This window comes from Cherax quadricarinatus, chromosome 7 (assembly GCF_038502225.1).
Source record: "Cherax quadricarinatus isolate ZL_2023a chromosome 7, ASM3850222v1, whole genome shotgun sequence".
In the NCBI taxonomy this organism is placed as follows: Eukaryota; Metazoa; Arthropoda; class Malacostraca; order Decapoda; family Parastacidae; genus Cherax; species Cherax quadricarinatus.
The window spans coordinates 57,868,673-57,887,069 of NC_091298.1; the positions used below are offsets into that span (position 1 = coordinate 57,868,673).

At 37.1% G+C, this 18,397-nt stretch overlaps 1 protein-coding gene across 3 annotated transcripts; it reads left to right on the plus strand.

Moving 5' to 3' along the window:
- Positions 1–1,623: 1,623 nt before the first annotated feature.
- On the plus strand, positions 1,624–17,358 carry Pex11ab (peroxin 11). 3 transcript variants are annotated; one of them, XM_053774050.2, is made up of 5 exons: positions 1,701–1,749; positions 6,780–6,855; positions 7,503–7,575; positions 8,849–8,964; positions 15,853–17,358. In XM_053774050.2, the coding sequence occupies exons 3-5, from the start codon at positions 7,520–7,522 to the stop codon at positions 16,404–16,406; spliced, it is 726 nt and encodes a 241-aa protein (XP_053630025.1). In that variant the 5' UTR covers positions 1,701–1,749; positions 6,780–6,855; positions 7,503–7,519; the 3' UTR covers positions 16,407–17,358. The 3 variants fall into 3 exon arrangements, with proteins under 3 accessions (XP_053630024.1, XP_053630025.1, XP_053630026.1); XM_053774051.2 differs by having other exon boundaries at positions 1,721–1,749; positions 6,783–6,855; XM_053774049.2 differs by lacking the exon at positions 6,780–6,855 and having other exon boundaries at positions 1,624–1,749.
- The last annotated feature ends 1,039 nt before the right edge of the window (positions 17,359–18,397 follow it).

Consider the following 18,397-nt stretch of genomic DNA (forward strand, 5'->3'; position numbering starts at 1 on the left):
TTATAAAGTTTTCATTTATTATCTATAAACAGACCTAGGAACTCACCTTCATCCTTTATTTCTACTCCAGATTCATTAATTTTAATGTGATTAAAGTCAGGGGATTATTTCCGGGTTCAATGTTCTTTTTTCCTTAACAGCAAAATTACAAGAAGCCCTTTCACGTGTTTTTAGCATACTCCAGGTATCAGTGTACTGGTATCCTATTCTGCATGATAGTTACAAAGGAAATAAGTCACTTTGACTTTTTGGGGAATTATTCTAGGTAATTTGCATATGTTACTATATATAATTATTTGTGTGACTGTATTTGTGTATCTGTACGGTACCTAAATAAACTTACACATGATGGAGCTCATACAGTGTTGAAGCTCCGATCTCACCTAACTGTGGTTGAGGGGGTCGAGTCTCTGCTCCTAGCAGGCCCCCACGTCTGTTATAATAATAAAATAATCTTCATTTCTACAAGTACATGTACAAGGTATACAGGTCTAGCTGACATCAGTGACATACTACTATATAGAAAGCCGCTTGTTATGCAGAGCATTTCAGGCAAATTAGGTCAGCTTTGTCCCAGGATGCCACCCACACCATTCCACTAACTCCCAGGTACCCATTTTTTACTGGTCAGTGAACATGACAACCGGTGTAAGGAAAGACGCCCAATGTTTCAACCCTTGCTGGAAATCGAACCTGGAATCACCGTGTGAAGCGAGAACTTTAGCCACCAGGTCAAGGGCCACCATAACTTTGGTACTTAAGAACGGTCAAGTGATGTCCTGCTATAGGCTTACGAGTAAGAATGATTTGACTCTAACCTAAATTAGTCTTCTTCATCAGGTTACTAATCTCTGTTTTTGCCCAATAACAATCGAAACCCTTCAGAATAAAGATTGATCTTTATATCAGAATTTAACTGGAAGAACTGGCCAGACAAGTTCAGGCCGGGACCCAACACAAGCCAGACATCCTGCCCACTTCAAGGACAATAATAATAGCACAAAGGTAAATACTATAACCTACAGCTGGTGCTCTATTGTCGGCTCAAAGGAAAAAAAATTACTAACGGGAATAAGAATTGTGGAGTTAAAGGGTCAATGGAAGTTGAGTTTCCAGGGCGAGACCGTCTCCTGTGTTTCAGTTCATTTTATTTATCGTACTGTAATTGTTATTTAGATATAAGCCAGTTTAATGACCATTTTTGATATATGTATTTGTTTTTGTTTATCAGGTTTTGCCAAAATGGTGTAAGTTAATAGGTTTATTATACACCTCCCAGCCATCCTGTGGGAAGTAGTGATTACAGAGGCATATAACTGGACCTATTATGTACCTTTGTAATCTTGGTAGTTAAGCAAATTATAGCGGTAATAAAATATTTACATGTTTATAATGATATAGCGTAGTTTAATTACTAACACATACTACATTATAGAAATTATATATTCATTAAAGTGATTATCATATCTTCTGTTGCACAGGGGACCAAATAATAATTAAATTACTACAGTAGCGCTGTATGACACTTATGAGTTTAATGTTTAGTTATGATTATAATAATAAATAATAGTATAGATAGATGCAGTTATGTATTGGTCATGATGATTATCTTTTCTTTAGTTTACGCTGAGTTCTTTAGTTTTCGTTATTTTCCAATAGTTAAGGTTAGTTATCAGTGGTTTGTGTTGTCAGTAGTGTTCATTCAGACTGTTGCTTCCTCACAACAACACTGGCTACACCTCACCACAGGTTAGTTATATACTACTATAACTTGTAATTAATCCCTCGTAACTACGTTAAGTGATTTCGCATATTTAAATAAATAAATTAGTGGACGTCTTTGGCGAGGTAGTTATATAGATGTTTATTGAGGTTATTACACACTGGTTATCCAAGGTAATTTACACTATGATAAATTGATAATTGTACCTGTGTGTACCTGTGCCTATATAAATTTATGTACTTATTCGAGGACCTTAATTTAAACAAGTCGCCTTGTTTGACTTTATTGGGTTATCCTAGTTTAAATTCTACATAATTGACTACAGTATATGACAGGTAATATGACTACCATTGTATGTGTACTTGTGTGTAACTGTAACTAATTAAACTTTGATAGCTTAATTAAATACAGAGGCGATAAGTAATGCTTTAACTTAGTATAAACTAATAAAGTCAAAGATAACCCAGTACTCTAATGGGTTTTATTTGCCCTTGTTAATAATAATCTGTATAGCCTCTCTAGACTTTGGAAATCAGTATTAGTATTATTTTTTTTTGTCAAACTTGCAGTTTAAATTTTATCTTCAGCCTTTATTTTAATATAAAGATTCATGCATAAGTAGTCATTATTGTGGATCAGAATTTTGTTGCCCTTCATGTAGAAATACACCTATAATTAATTGGTATACTCCAGAGATCTTGGAAAGTTTTAGTGGTCTTTTGACATTAATAATTTAAGTAGGATTTTAACTGATACTGATTATTTTAACCTGGTATGATAGCATTTGTTTGTGTTGAGTGCTAATGTTGCTAGCTTTTATTAAATTTTCGTTGTTTTTATTACGTGTGTATTTATTTTTTTTATTACTGTAAGCCCAGAGTGACTAACACGGTCAAAGTGCTCTGAACGTATCTCGATCACGGTACCGTGGGTCGCATCCTGGGACAAAAACTGATTTAATTTGCCCGAAATGCTCTGCATAGTAGTATGTCACTGATGTCAGCTAGGACTGTATACCTTGTACATGTACTTGTAGTAAATAAAGATATTATTATATTATTATTATTATTCTTATAACAAATAGATGAGTAAGAGACATGTGCAATAGTCTAGTATCTTTATTATGATGAATAGTTTGAAAAACCGACAAGTTGAAGATTGAGACACTTATGCAACATATGGGAATCTTTATTCAGGAAGCGTTTCACCACACAGTGACTTCATCAGTCCATCAATCTTGTAGATGGACTGAACACATCGACTCCAGGCTGAGGGACTGATTACCTCAAACTCCTCCTCTCCTTACAACTTTCTACTTTGTATTGGACTGATGAAGTCACTGTGTGGTGAAACGTTTCCTGAATAAAGATTCCCATATGTTGCATAAGTGTCTAGTATCTTTATTGTTGAAATATTTCACATGCTCAGCAGGCTCCTTCAGTTGAATACAGAGGTGGTTTAAATAATGGAGATAGTAGAAGGAATGGAATGGTAAATATGAGGTGATCAGTCGTACAGTCATGTTAAGTGTTTGGCTACATAGCCTTGATAGTGTATGGAGCTGAACACTTCTCCTGTGGCTTGGTAGGCAGTGCACTCGACTTACATACTGAGTGTCCGTGGTTTGATCCCCAGCACGGGTGGAAGCATTAAGCATGTTTCCTTACACCTGCTGTCCCTGTTTAACTAATAGTATGCAGGTATCTAGGTGTTAGTTGACTATTGTGGGTTGCATCCTGGGGGTGGTAGTATATGTATATCTTGGATAGGGGCTGGACTTTGAAATGAGCTGAAGTAGGATAACAGCCTGTGAAACTGATTTGTGTAAAAAAAAAAAAAAAAAAAAAAAAAAAATAATGCTGAGGGACCCACCTCAAAATTACTTATTCAAGGCTGGAAGATTTATCACCTTATATTTACCTCTCCTCTGCTTCTGTTGCCAGTATGTAAGTTGCCTCAGTATTCAACAGAAGAAGCATACTAAGCAGGTGAAATGGTTTGACAACACAGATATGCTGCAGTTACTCAAATTTAGTCGAGTTCTAAAAATATTATATAATGTCTAGCATTAACAACTTCATTATAAATTAACAAAAATTACAAAATTAGTATCTTATTTTGTTTTAAATATACTGTACATCTTATGTTCACTTTCTTACAACTTGGTTTATTCAATCTAACATACCCTACAGCATTAAATTACCCTCCCCTAGTATACTTGGCATGAAATAGATTTACTTTTCCTAACCTTATGGAAAATTATAATTTGCATATAGGATTAGTTATAACCATTTGGTATAAACATACTGTATCTGGGATACAAAGCCCATGGCTTTTATCTAGGTATCCCTAGCAGAGTATTGAACAATAATTAGAATGAAACTAACACCCAGGTACTATATTTACATTTAGGTTAACTTGGGTGATGGCTATAAGGAGACTGACACGTAATTTACCATGCTCAGGATATGAATAAATGGATATGCTGTTGGACTCCAGAAAGGGATTCAGGAAGTCCTGGAGATGAGAAATACAGTGCCTGCACTCGGAAGGCAGGGTGGGAATGTTGCAGTTCATTGGGTCATTTGAATTGTGATGTTTGCATACTTCTGCCAAGACAGTTATTGAACAAAATGATGGTGAATGCATTTCTTTATTTGGGTTACCACAGGAGGGCCCCGTTTTTACGGCAGGTTAGGTTCCAGGATACTGCTGTAAAGTGAATTTTTGGCCTTAATGTAGGGTGAGAGGTAAGTAGTATATATTGTAGGAAATCAGGAGATGAAACCAGCCTATGCTAGTTTCAAATTTATCTTCAGCAGCTTCCTTACCTCTCTCAGCCTTCATAGTATTGAAGAGAATTAGAGTCTTGGCCTGGATAATGGTTTGGCTTAAAGGCACGTTGTGACTACTTTAATCTTCAATCCACACCGCTAAAAGTTTTTTCCACATTAGCAATAAGGTTATCATGTTTTCTTATAAATTAGTGTTCACTGGTGTAGCACTTTAAATTTCCTGCAACACTTTCTCCTCAGAGTTTATTTAAAGTAAGAGGCTTATGATGTAATAACTTTAAAACAATTGAAACTTTGGAAAGCTTCCAGACATAATCAGGAGAGAGACAGAACTCACGGAGGATATAAAGCAACAGAGTGAACAGGTGGCACGCGGACACCGTAATAGCGAATTAGGATCCTTATACATAAATTAATTTTTGGGTGTAATTTGAAATGTTCACATTAGCAAACTGCCATAAAGCAAAGCATAATACAGCAGGGCCCTCCAGTACTTTGGTGGGAGATGGTTAGTGTGATAAAAAAAAAAGTGTTTTAGGATTAAAAACACAGTATAGATCACTTCCCTGCTTAATGTCAGCTTATTTAACACAGTCCTTTAACCCTTTCAGGGTCCACAGGCCATCTCAGAGACTTGTTCTCAGGGTCCCCCAAATTTCAAAAAAAAAAAATTATTTTTTCTTATGAAAAGATAGAGAATCTTTTCCCGATCATAATGACACCAAAAGTATGGAATTTGATGGAAAACTTACGGAATTATGCTCTCATGAAGTTAGCAGTCTCGACGATGTTTACGCATCTGCGATTTTACCCACTTTGAGCCCTATTTTCAGCCAATTTCAGTGTACTAGTCGACAAAAATCATATCTATTTCACTAGAGCTCCATTTTTTCTATCGAATGAGTACAAGAAACTACCCATTTACCGATTTCAACTATGCAATACAGTGGTCAGAATTTAGCAATTTTGCCAATTTCACACAAATTTCAAAAGATGCCTATTTCCAAATAGGGTCCAGAATAAACAAGAAAGACATTCCTGGCACTAAAATAACATTTCCTCTGTTCATTAGTCACGTCCTCATGCCCCTCTTACATTCTTTTGCTTTCCATTTTGAATTTTTATTCTCACAAAAACTAGAAGATTTACTGTTATGCAGACTACTGCATTAGTGTAGAAATGGTATAAATAATATCGGCACACTTGTGAAAGAATATTAGACTCACCAGTTGAAGTGTATTGGACGCTTAGCATGATTTGTTTACTTTTGAACTTTGGTAAAAATAGAACATTTCTGCTACTTTGAGCTCAATTTCAAGGTGCTTTTCATTGTAAAACCAGTCAAAATCATCTCAATTTCTGTAATATGTCTTCCATTCTATCAAATGAGACCAGGAAAACTAGAATACAACAATAAATACCATACGAAAATACAGTGCAAAGTTGCTGTTTTAATCCAAAAACACGGTCAAAGTTTTTTTTTCTCATTAAGCACTGTGTGCTGCAGGATTTTGTTTTATACTGTGCACAATGACCACATACACCCATTCTTTCATATGTAGGCTTACCAGCTTTCTCTCACTAGATTTGAATTATTATTATTATTATAATCAAGGGGGAAGCGCTAAACCCAGAGGATTATACAGCGCCTGGGGGGGGATGTGGAAGGCATTCAGGCTTAATTTGGGGAACTGGAGCACAGATCCAATTCCCTAAATCAAGAGCCCCTCACCAACATCAAAGAACCTTCCTTGAGGGGACTAGATTTGAAGGCACTAGAATTTATGAGTACGTACTAGTACGTCAAGGACCCTGGCACGTAAGCCGTACTAGTGTGGCCGAAACCCTGAAAGGGTTAAGGACAAACTATTCATTACATTACTGTTACTGTAGTTTTCATCTGCATGAAAATAAATGTCACTGGCTCTTGCCAGTCAAACTAATGTGACACGTTTAAATTGCTAAGATACAGCATAAACCTTAGTGCAGAGGTCATCACTCTGTTGTATTGAAATAGTACCGTAAGTGAAAAAAACAAGTCAAGCTTTGCAGCCATCATTCTATGTACATTTTAGATTTAGTCCTACATTTAAGACAACCAGAGTAAAAGTATTTTGCGGCTACAGTACTGTGGGTCCCTCTACAAGAGATGTAACTCCTAGTGTTAATCATCTTCCCACAACTGATTGCTCAGATGAGGAGGCACATGATCCCCCATTTATGTATTTTCACTCTCTGCCTCCTTCATTTCCTTTCTTCAGTAGTTGTGTTGGGTTGTCAAGTAACATGGAACTCCACCACTCATTCTTGAAGTACTCAAGCCAGCAAACAAACATTGTTAGTGCGAGTTCTACATGTACTTCTGTATGGCATTTTTTTTTTTTTTGTGTGTGTGTGTGGGGGGGGGGTTGGATGGGATAGGCTTAGTTTTGGGGTTCATATATTGTAATGTCTGTGTGCACAGTTGGTGTATATATGCCCTTTCATATTAATATGGGACAGTGTTAATAAGAAATGTATATTCAGTATTTTTTCCAGTTTCACTTCTCTGATTATGCAATAGTTTGAAGGGGAAATATCTTCCTTAACAAAAATCTACTTACCGTACATGTTTGTGGAGTGTATCAGTCATTAGGGGAGACCTGTGTCCAAGAAAGCATTATAGCTTAGGTATGAACATGTACAGGTGTTTAACATGGCCCTCCTTTTAATTATTATTTCCTATACAAACAGTTCTCAAGTTGAGAAACCAGGAACACATCTCATTTGTATGTTAAGGATTGCCCATATACAGTAGTATTCCTTTGAAATTATGTGGCCATATACAACAGTATGACCAGTTATAAAACTTGCAACTTTGTAAGAAGTCATAGAAGTAAGTCAAAAAGATCAGGTGAACCATGTTTAGTTATTAAATGCTTTGATATTTTAAATAAGACTTTTCACAATGTTAAATTTTCATGATCATAAATCTTAAGTTGTAGTTTCAGTAGTGTGAGCCATGGACACTTGGATCAGGCTGAACTCCACTACAGCAGGAAAGGACAAGATTTTCAGGTAACAAATAGATCTTATTGCAAGATTGAATTAAGAATTTTTGTATTTTATAAAAAGAAAGTAATTTACAGTGTGTACAGCAGGCATCATAAATAGTATGTACTATACCCATAAGTACTGGTACTCCTTTAGCAGACTGTTTGCTTGATAGATTCAAGAGCCACAACAAATTTTGTATGGAAAATTGTATTCCTTCCCATGCTGTTAAAGACATAAAGAATTAGCTAACTTATTGTGAGATTTTCATACTTTAATGACTGGCCTGGAAACTCCCTGGACTTAATACCATAGAAAACATTTGGAAACTTGTTAAGCATAAGCCTCATGGTATGGACATGTTTTTTAACCTCAAAATCTTTAGTGCCATTCAGTAGTGGGAAGATATTGATTTTTCTATCCTGCAAAAGTTAGCCTTATCAGGGCTTAGGAGACTTAAGGAGCACATCAAGAGGAACGGTAATCCTACAAAATGCTAGTTTAGGTGAGAAAGACATATACAGTACATGTATATTCCACTATTATATATTTAAAACAGTAGATTATGGTGAGCAGTCTCGTTTTCTGTGTGATCAGTTTGTGTGTGTACATATTTATGATGCCTACTGTATATTGCATTTTAGCATTCAATCTAGTTTTATGTCAGTGTCAAACAAAACTCGTTCGAGTGTTTGGAAATGAATGAATGAATTATTCTTCCCTATGCAAGGGAAATGTATTGAATATTTTGTTTATCAACACCAGCCATCTTCCACTGAACCAGGATGACCTGAAAAAATAGAAAGTTCTTTTTATATTTAGTGATTAATACAGGAGAAAGGGTTACTAGCCCCTTGCTCTCGGTATTTTAGCTGCCACTTATGGTACTCATGGCTGAGAGGAAGGATTCTTCTCCACTTCTACATGGAGATGAAGAGAAATAAATAAGAACAAGAGTTGTTAAGAAAACAGAAGAAAAATCAGATGTGTGTATACATGTATGTGTACATGCATGTGCAGAGTGACCTAGGTATAAGTAGAAGTAGCAAGGTGTACATGTTATCTTGTGTGTTTGAGACAAAGAAAAGACACCAGAATCCAAACATTGTGTAAAACAATTGCAGGTTTTCATTTCACTCATTTGGCAGAATGGTAGTACCTCCGTGGATGGTTATTAGTGGCTTTCTTTGTGCTTAACCATATTTTATTACATGTAAACTACACTAAGGTTGTTTATTAACATTTTTTAATACTATAATAAATGGTATTAACATAATTAAATTGTCTTTTCTTCTAGGCTAATTCAGTATTTAAGTCGCTTTGTATGGCACAACTTAGAGAGAAGGGAAAACCTCCGAGATGCAGTGGCTCGTCTCAAGATCTTGGAGAGTGCCTTTTCGTCTTTTAGAAAGTGTGAGTACAGCATTGTTAACAGGTTTTTGATCATACACCTTACATTGTAAATTCACTCAGATTGCGGTTAGTAAAAGTAGAGGATTTAATGACCAGATTTAATGACATGCTTTCTTGTGCTAGCATACAATGCCCAGCAACATCAACCTCCTCAGTACCCAAGACCAAACCTACTTTTTAAGTGTGTCTTTGTATATATTGCTTATCTAAACTTCAGTAAAGTATAGTTGCACATGCAGGTATGGGATGGATGAAAAGGTTTGAGTTTGGTGTATCTTTTGAATTGTGATGTCCATGCACTTCTAGAAAGACAGCTAGGGACTGAATGATTGTGAATGTATTTCCTTCTTGAGATGTTTCTTGTTGGCAAATGGTCGGTGTAAAAAAGTGAAGTAAAAATATCATATGATATCGCACTCCCAAAATTTTTGAGGCCTTTTTGTATTATTTATAGATTTACTACCATAAAAATTCTTTGCTAATCTTAATAAGTGGTAGTATAAACTTTTAACGTGTGTTATATGGAAAGGTTTTAATTTCACAAAAGGGGTTAACAAAATATGGACTACGTAGCTAGTTTGCACATTTGAATAGAAAGTTTGAGTAAGAATGATAGAAGTGTTTTGTAAAGTACAGTGGACCCCCGCTTAACGATCACCTCCAAATGCGACCAATTATGTAAGTGTATTTATGTAAGTGCGTTTGTACGTGTATGTTTAGGGGTCTGAAATGGACTAATCTACTTCACAATATTCCTTATGGGAAAAAATTCGGTCAGTACTGGCACCTGAACATACTACTGGAAAGAAAAAAGTTCGTTAACCGGGGGTCCACTGTATTTTAGTGAAATAAATGAGGAGGGGAGGAGAAATCTGAAATCAGGAGAGAATACAAGCTTAGTGTTGTATTTTGGATTATATTAGTAGGTTGGTAGACAGCAACCACCCAGGGAGGTACTACCGTCCTGCCAAGTGAGTGTAAAACGAAAGCCTGTGATTGTTTTACATGATGGTAGGATTGCTGATGTCTTTTGTCTGTCTCATAAATATGCAAGATTACAGGCATGTCTTGCTACTTCTACTTACACTTAGGTCACACTACACATACATGTACACATTTATTTATACACACTCATCTGAGTTTTCTTTGATTTTATCTTAATAGTTCTTGGTCTTATTAATTTTCCTTTTATATCCATGGGGAAGTGGAATAAGAATCTTTCCTCCGTAAGCCATGCGTGTTGTAAAAGTCAACTAAAATGCCGGGAACAATGGGCTAGTAACCCCTTTTCCTGTAAAGATTACTAAAAAGAATAAGAAGAAAATTGTCAAAGTGGGAAGTCTGAATGTGCGTGGATGTTGTGCAGATGATAAGAAAGAGATGATTGTGGATGTTATGAATGAGAAGAAGCTGGATGTCCTGGCTTTAAGTGAAACAAAGCTGAAGGGGGTGGGAGAGTTTCAGTGGAGAGGAATAAATGGGATTAGGTCAGGGGTTTCAAATAGAGTTAGAGCTAAAGAAGGAGTAGCAATAATGTTGAAGGATAAGCTATGGCAGGAAAAGAGGGACTATAAATGTATTAATTCAAGGATTATGTGGAGTAAAATAAAGATTGGATGTGAAAAGTGGGTTATAATAAGCGTGTATGCACCTGGGGAAGAGAGAAGTGTAGAGGAGAGAGAGAGATTTTGGGAAATGTTGAGTGAATGCGTGGGGAGTTTTGAATCAAGTGTGAGAGTAATGGTGGTTGGGGATTTCAATGCTAAAGTGGGTAAAAATGTTATGGAGGGAGTAGTAGGTAAATTTGGGGTGCCAGGGGTAAATGTAAATGGGGAGCCTTTAATTGAGCTATGTGTAGAAAGAAATTTGGTAATAAGTAATACATATTTTATGAAAAAGAGGATAAATAAATATACAAGGTATGATGTAGCACGTAATGAAAGTAGTTTATTAGATTATGTATTGGTGGATAAAAGGTTGATGGGTAGGCTCCAGGATGTACATGTTTATAGAGGGGCAACTGATATATCGGATCATTATTTAGTTGTAGCTACAGTTAGAGTAAGAGGAAGATGGGAAAAGAGGAAGGTGGCAACAACAAGTAAGAGGGAGGTGAAAGTGTATAAACTAAGGGAGGAGGAAGTTCGGGTGAGATATAAGCGACTATTGGCAGAAAGGTGGGCTAGTGCAAAGATGAGTAGTGGGGGGGTTGAAGAGGGTTGGAATAGTTTTAAAAATGCAGTATTAGAATGTGGGGCAGAAGTTTGTGGTTATAGGAGGGTGGGGGAAGGAACCAAGAGGAGTGATTGGTGGAATGATGAAGTAAAGGGTGTGATAAAAGAGAAAAAGGTAGCTTATGAGAGGTTTTTACAAAGCAGAAGTGTTATAAGAAGAGCAGAGTATATGGAGAGTAAAAGAAAGGTAAAGAGAGTGGTGAGAGAGCACAAAAGGAGAGCAGATGATAGAGTGGGAGAGGCACTGTCAAGAAATTTTAATGAAAATAAGAAAAAATTTTGGAGTGAGTTAAACAAGTTAAGAAAGCCTAGGGAAAATATGGATTTGTCAGTTAAAAACAGAGTAGGGGAGTTAGTAGATGGGGAGATGGAGGTATTAGGTAGATGGCGAGAATATTTTGAGGAACTTTTAAATGTTAAGGAAGAAACAGAGGCAGTAATTTCATGCACTGGTCAGGGAGGTATACCATCTTTTAGGAGTGAAGAAGAGCAGAATGTAAGTGTGGGGGAGGTACGTGAGGCATTACGTAAAATGAAAGGGGGTAAAGCAGCTGGAACTGATGAGATCATGACAGAAATGTTAAAAGCAGGGGGGGATATAGTGTTGGAGTGGTTGGTACTTTTGTTTAATAAATGTATGAAAGAGGGGAAGGTACCTAGGGATTGGCGGAGAGCATGTATAGTCCCTTTATATAAAGGGAAAGGGGACAAAAGAGACTGTAAAAATTATAGAGGAATAAGCTTACTGAGTATACCAGGAAAAGTGTACGGTAGGGTTATAATTGAAAGAATTAGAGGTAAGACAGAATGTAGGATTGCGGATGAGCAAGGAGGTTTCAGAGTGGGTAGGGGATGTGTAGATCAAGTGTTTACATTGAAGCATATATGTGAACAGTATTTAGATAAAGGTAGGGAAGTTTTTATTGCATTTATGGATTTAGAAAAGGCATATGATAGAGTGGATAGAGGAGCAATGTGGCAGATGTTGCAAGTATATGGAATAGGTGGTAAGTTATTAAATGCTGTAAAGAGTTTTTATGAGGATAGTGAGGCTCAGGTTAGGGTGTGTAGAAGAGAGGGAGACTACTTCCCGGTAAAAGTAGGTCTTAGACAGGGATGTGTAATGTCACCATGGTTGTTTAATATATTTATAGATAGGGTTGTAAAGGAAGTAAATGCTAGGGTGTTAGGGAGAGGGGTGGGATTAAATTTTGGGGAATCAAATTCAAAATGGGAATTGACACAGTTACTTTTTGCTGATGATACTGTGCTTATGGGAGATTCTAAAGAAAAATTGCAAAGGTTAGTGGATGAGTTTGGGAATGTGTGTAAAGGTAGAAAGTTGAAAGTGAACATAGAAAAGAGTAAGGTGATGAGGGTGTCAAATGATTTAGATAAAGAAAAATTGGATATCAAATTGGGGAAGAGGAGTATGGAAGAAGTGAATGTTTTCAGATACTTGGGAGTTGACGTGTCGGCGGATGGATTTATGAAGGATGAGGTTAATCATAGAATTGATGAGGGAAAAAAGGTGAGTGGTGCATTGAGGTATATGTGGAGTCAAAAAACGTTATCTATGGAGGCAAAGAAGGGAATGTATGAAAGTATAGTAGTACCAACACTCTTATATGGGTGTGAAGCTTGGGTGGTAAATGCAGCAGCGAGGAGACGGTTGGAGGCAGTGGAGATGTCCTGTTTAAGGGCAATGTGTGGTGTAAATATTATGCAGAAAATTCGGAGTGTGGAAATTAGGAGAAGGTGTGGAGTTAATAAAAGTATTAGTCAGAGGGCAGAAGAGGGGTTGTTGAGGTGGTTTGGTCATTTAGAGAGAATGGATCAAAGTAGAATGACATGGAAAGCATATAAATCTATAGGGGAAGGAAGGCGGGGTAGGGGTCGTCCTCGAAAGGGTTGGAGAGAGGGGGTAAAGGAAGTTTTGTGGGCAAGGGGCTTGGACTTCCAGCAAGCGTGCGTGAGCGTGTTAGATAGGAGTGAATGGAGACGAATGGTACTTGGGACCTGACGATCTGTTGGAGTGTGAGCAGGGTAATATTTAGTGAAGGGATTCAGGGAAACCGGTTATTTTCATATAGTCGGACTTGAGTCCTGGAAATGGGAAGTACAATGCCTGCACTTTAAAGGAGGGGTTTGGGATATTGGCAGTTTGGAGGGATATGTTGTGTATCTTTATATGTGTATGCTTCTAGACTGTTGTATTCTGAGCACCTCTGCAAAAACAGTGATAATGTGCGAGTGTGGTGAAAGTGTTGAATGATGATGAAAGTATTTTCTTTTTGGGGATTTTCTTTCTTTTTTTTTGGGTCACCCTGCCTCGGTGGGAAACGGCCGACTTGTTGAAAAAAAAAAAAAAAAAATTAGAACAAGATCCCCCATGCCTTGAAAGAGGAAACAGTGTTTATAAAAAAAGACAAAATAAAAGTAAAGCCAAAGGCTGATGCTTGTCTGTCTAGCAAATAATTCCCCTAAAGCTTTATGCTTGAAAGGCTGTGATGGTTGGAAAAATTTTTGTGTATCCTTGTTTTGATGCAGTAGATAAGCTGCCAGATGGTGAATTAATAATCTGCCTTTTATAGTCCTTGAACACACCAGCAATCTTCCACTGAGGTAGGGTGACTAACACCCTAAAAACTATAAAATGAAAAAAAAAAGAAAACATTCACCACCATTTGTTCAGAAATCACAGTTCAAATGATCTTCCAAATTGCCATAACCCTCCCTCTCATTCAGAATGCAGGCTCTGTACTGCCCACCTCTGGGATTCAAGTCCAACTAATCAGTCTTCTTGAATCCCTTCATAGTTTAAAAAATATTTTATTAAAAAAAGTTTCATGCTTGTTCCAAATATTGTTTTACAAATCATATATAATGAAAAAGTATTAACATTGTTTATTAGCATCAGTTCAGTGTTCATGCTTAAAGGAAAGCGCCATAGTTGATAAACTGGTACTAAGAAGTGGGCTTAATTTTGTATTTTGGTTTTAGGAGTTCTATCCTGTTACACTAAGAGAAGGTCACTGTTAAGTTTGAAATGCAATAATAAACAGGGAAGAGTCCCAGATTTGATGTCGTAAGTGCTCAGGCAAATTTGCAGTTAACCGTAGCATCCTCAGCAGCACAAAGAATTTTTCCCATACGTCAGGACAGAAAAATAAATTCTAATAGTAGCTGGGACATAGGGGTATGTTTCTGCAGGCATAGAGAAGAGGTGAATTAGAAAAACCAAGGATACTGTTTTTATCAGTTTTTGCAGTTACTAAACAATTGTTGTATTTTTGGGATGTCAAGAGTTTAGTTAATGTTGTTAGGTAAGACACATATGCAACAGTTGCATATATGTCTTATCTAACAACCTGTTGGTATTTTATACCATTTTGAAGTTTAGTAATAGTTTGCTGTCCAGTAATCATAGAGAACAGTACAGTATTCTCCTGTGCCCTGATACTGGTGAGAGGCTCTTAAGGAAATTGAACCTATCTTCTCCTCAGATCTAACCTGATTGCATTCCATTCCTCCAAGCATTGTGACTTACTGGTTTAGTGCTTCTCCCATGAATGTAACTAAGAAACATATAAACAAGAAAAGATCAATCTTATTACTATGTATTCTAAACTGCCTCCAGGTTAGGTACTATACTGATGGTTCAGTTTCATGAATGCAGGAGTTTGCCTCTAGGGTTGTTTAAGAGTTCAGTGATACACTTGTCACTTCTCATCTTTCCATCTCTCCACCCACTATGGAAACCAATTAGAGATATGTACTTTGATACATAAATAACAATTTGGTACCTTGTAACAGCTACAGGGCTGGAAGAATCTAGTGCTTGCTTCTGTTGGCCAGCAGATTGATTTGGTAGGATCAGCACAGCCTTCCATTTATTTCAGTCCTACCAAAGAAGTATACTGCCTCTCAGTGAGCTGCAGCTCCAGAAGTAGGCACAGTTTCCTGATGAGGGGAAATAGGGAGTTGCAGGTTTCCTCGTATTGCAATTACAAACAGGCCCCACTTATACAGCAGGTTATGTTCTGGGGTACTGCTGTAAAGTGAAAATTGCTCTAAAGTGAAACATAGCCTTTTTTTCACTTTCAAATGCATATGAAAGACTGATAACATGTTTACACTATCATACATTAAGTGAGCAGTAGAGCTAGGCCTAAAAAGTGAATATACGGTACACACATTACTTAGCTTAAAATATTTTTGTTCTTAGCTTATAGTGAGTGGTGAATATATTTATTATAGGAAGTCTGAATAAGTGAAGAATGGGTATAATTGAAAAACACTGCATTAATGAAATGCCATGAAGTGAAGTGCTGTAAAGTGGGGTCCTCCTGTACCTGAAAACAGCTCATAGTTTTCTCAGCTTTTACCTTAATGGTTCATGACAACATCAGAGGATGTACCTGTCAGTCTTGGAGAGGTGGTTCTCCATGGGTGGACTGTCATGTGCAGTGCTGTATTAAGTACTATTGAGGCCTCGGGACAAACAACTTGTGGGGCTCTCTGCCACTAAACCTCATTATCAGAGTATATACTTTTGTGTAGTTACATTTTTACTTCAAATATTCTCTGTATCACATTAATCTTTCCTGTGCAAAATTCTGATGACTTATTTATGCTGACTACTTTTCAACAGTGCTACGCCTTGGAAAAAGTCTTGAAACTCTACACGGAGCACTGCGCACTCGCCTTCTTCCAGATTTAGTCCTGCGAGTCACACTCACACTCTCTAGAATCTACCAGACCTTTTACCTACTAGTTGACCACATCATCTGGATTGGCCGAGTTGGGCTTTACGATATCAACAAAGCAAAATGGTCAGATTATTCCAATAAGTTTTGGCTGGGATCTATCATTCTAAATTTGATCAGGGATGTTTATGAAATTTTTCAGATTGCTCAAAAGCAGGTTCGTTGCCGAACTCCAGAGCCTTGCTTATACAAAACTTTCCCTATTATAAAAACTATGTATGATTGCATCCCAGCTACTAGACCAGTCGTAGCTTTTGCTGAGGGCCATAGAGATGTGTTTTGGGATAGTTTAAAGAATTTTTGTGATATATGGATTCCTTTAACTAGCCTCGGTCACACGAAACTGTCTCCTGGAATGGTAGGGCTCCTGGGAAGTGTGTCATCATTTGCTGGTCTGGTCACTGTCTTAGACCCATTATCAAAGTTAGCTCCTACGTAAAGCTGTGCATTGAAATTATAAGATTTAAGAATGGAATGAGGTGTTTTCATCATTTAACCCTTTCAGTATTGGTCCCGTTGTATCTCAGGTTCGAAGCAGTGTCGATCCCGTAGTATGATGCCATGAGCTCAGCTCACTCAAGTAAGCTGTGAGCAGTAAATTTGGGCCTAGATATGAGAGAAGGGGTCTATGTGGTAAGAGTGCACCATATAAAAAATAATCCTGCAGCATGCAGTGCATGAGAAAATAAAATGCAACTGTGTGTTTGGTTTAAAACAACGACTTTGCAGTGTATTTTTGTATGGTTGTATTCTCGGTCTCATTTGATAGAATGAAAGATATATTACAGAAATAGAGATGATTTTGATTAGTTTCAGGACTGAAAGTGGCTTGAAATTGAGCTCAAAATAACTGTAATGTTCGATTTTTGCCAATACATATTCCGGAGTGCACAGTACGCCTCCAGCTGGCCAGTCTAATATGTACGCATTTAGGAAAGCACTGATGTTATTTATACAGTAGTCTGTGTTATTGTAAATATATTACACTTGCTTTTTATTTTGAATGAATATTCCAAATGAGAAGCTAATGTAATACATATAAGAGTGACCTGGAGACATGAGGAAATGTTGATTTAGTGCTAGAAATTACTACATTGTTTATTCTGGACCCTGTTTTCAAATTCCAATTGTTGAATTTTGTGTGAAATTGTCCAAATTACCAATTCCTGATAACTGTATTGGATAGTTGAAACAGGTAAATGGGCAGTTTCTTGTACCCATTCAATAGAATAAAGGAATACTAGTGACATAACTGTAAGTTTGATTGACTGGAACAATGGAATTGACCAAAAATAGAGCATAAAGTGGACAAAATTACTGATGCATAAATATTGCTGAGACTGCTAACTTTGTAAGACCATAATTCCATATGTTTTCCATGAAGTTTTGTACTTTTGGTTTCATTACCTTCGGAAAAAGTTTCTCTTATCATTTCACAAGATAAAATAATTTATTTATTTTAAATTCTTCGACCCTGGGAGAAAGTTTGTGAACATGGGTCACGACACTGAAAGGGTTAAATATGGATACATTGTCTTTACAGTGGAACCTCAAAAATCGAACTTAATCCGTTCCAGGAGCTAGTTCTAAATTCGAAGCAATATTTCCCATAAGAAATAATGGAAATACAATTAATCTGTTCCAGAAACCCAAAAATATTCACACAAAAAATACATTTTATAGAGATTAATTACAGTTTTACATACAACAAATACTATAGTTTTTAATTATGTTATTTATTATCACACTGGCCAATTCCCACCAAGGCAGGGTGGCCTGAAAAAGAAAAACTTTCACCATCATTCACTCCATCACTGTCTTGCCAGAAGGGTGCTTTACACTACAGTTTTTAAACTGCAACATTAACACAACATTAATTATGTATAGCAATATACAGTGGACCCCCGCATAACGATGGCATCACATAGCGATTAATCCGCATACCGCTTGCTTTAATCGCAAAATTTTTTGCCGCGCATACCGATTAAAAACCCGCTCACCGATTTTCGTCCGAGACGCGTCCAATGTGCGCCCTCAGCCAGCCTCACATGTGCCGCCCGTGCCATTGTTTACCAGCCAGCCTCCGCGGTAACATCCAAGCATACACTCGGAATATTTCGTATTATTACAGTGTTTTCGGTGCTGTTTCTGGAAAATAAGTGACCATGGGCCCCAAGAAAGCTTCTAGTGCCAACCCTACACCAATAAGGGTGAGAATTACAATAGAAATGAAGAAAGAGATCATTGATAAGTATGAAAGTGGAGTGCGTATAGCCGACCTAGTCAAGCTGTACAAGAAACCCCAATCAACCATCGCTACTATTGTGGGCACCAGAAAGACAATCAAAGAAGCTGTTCTTGCCAAAGGTTTAACTGTGTTTTCGAAACAAAGATCGCAAGTGATGGAAGATGTTGAGAGACTCTTATTGG

Coding starts and splice junctions, on each gene's coding strand:
- Pex11ab (XM_053774049.2), top strand. CDS start 7,520: ATGGACACTTGGATCAGGCTGAACTCCACTACAGCAGGAAAGGACAAG. Junction 7,576..8,848: donor GGAAAGGACAAGATTTTCAG/GTAACAAATAGA, acceptor CTTTTCTTCTAG/GCTAATTCAGTATTTAAGTC. Junction 8,965..15,852: donor CTTTTCGTCTTTTAGAAAGT/GTGAGTACAGCA, acceptor ACTTTTCAACAG/TGCTACGCCTTGGAAAAAGT.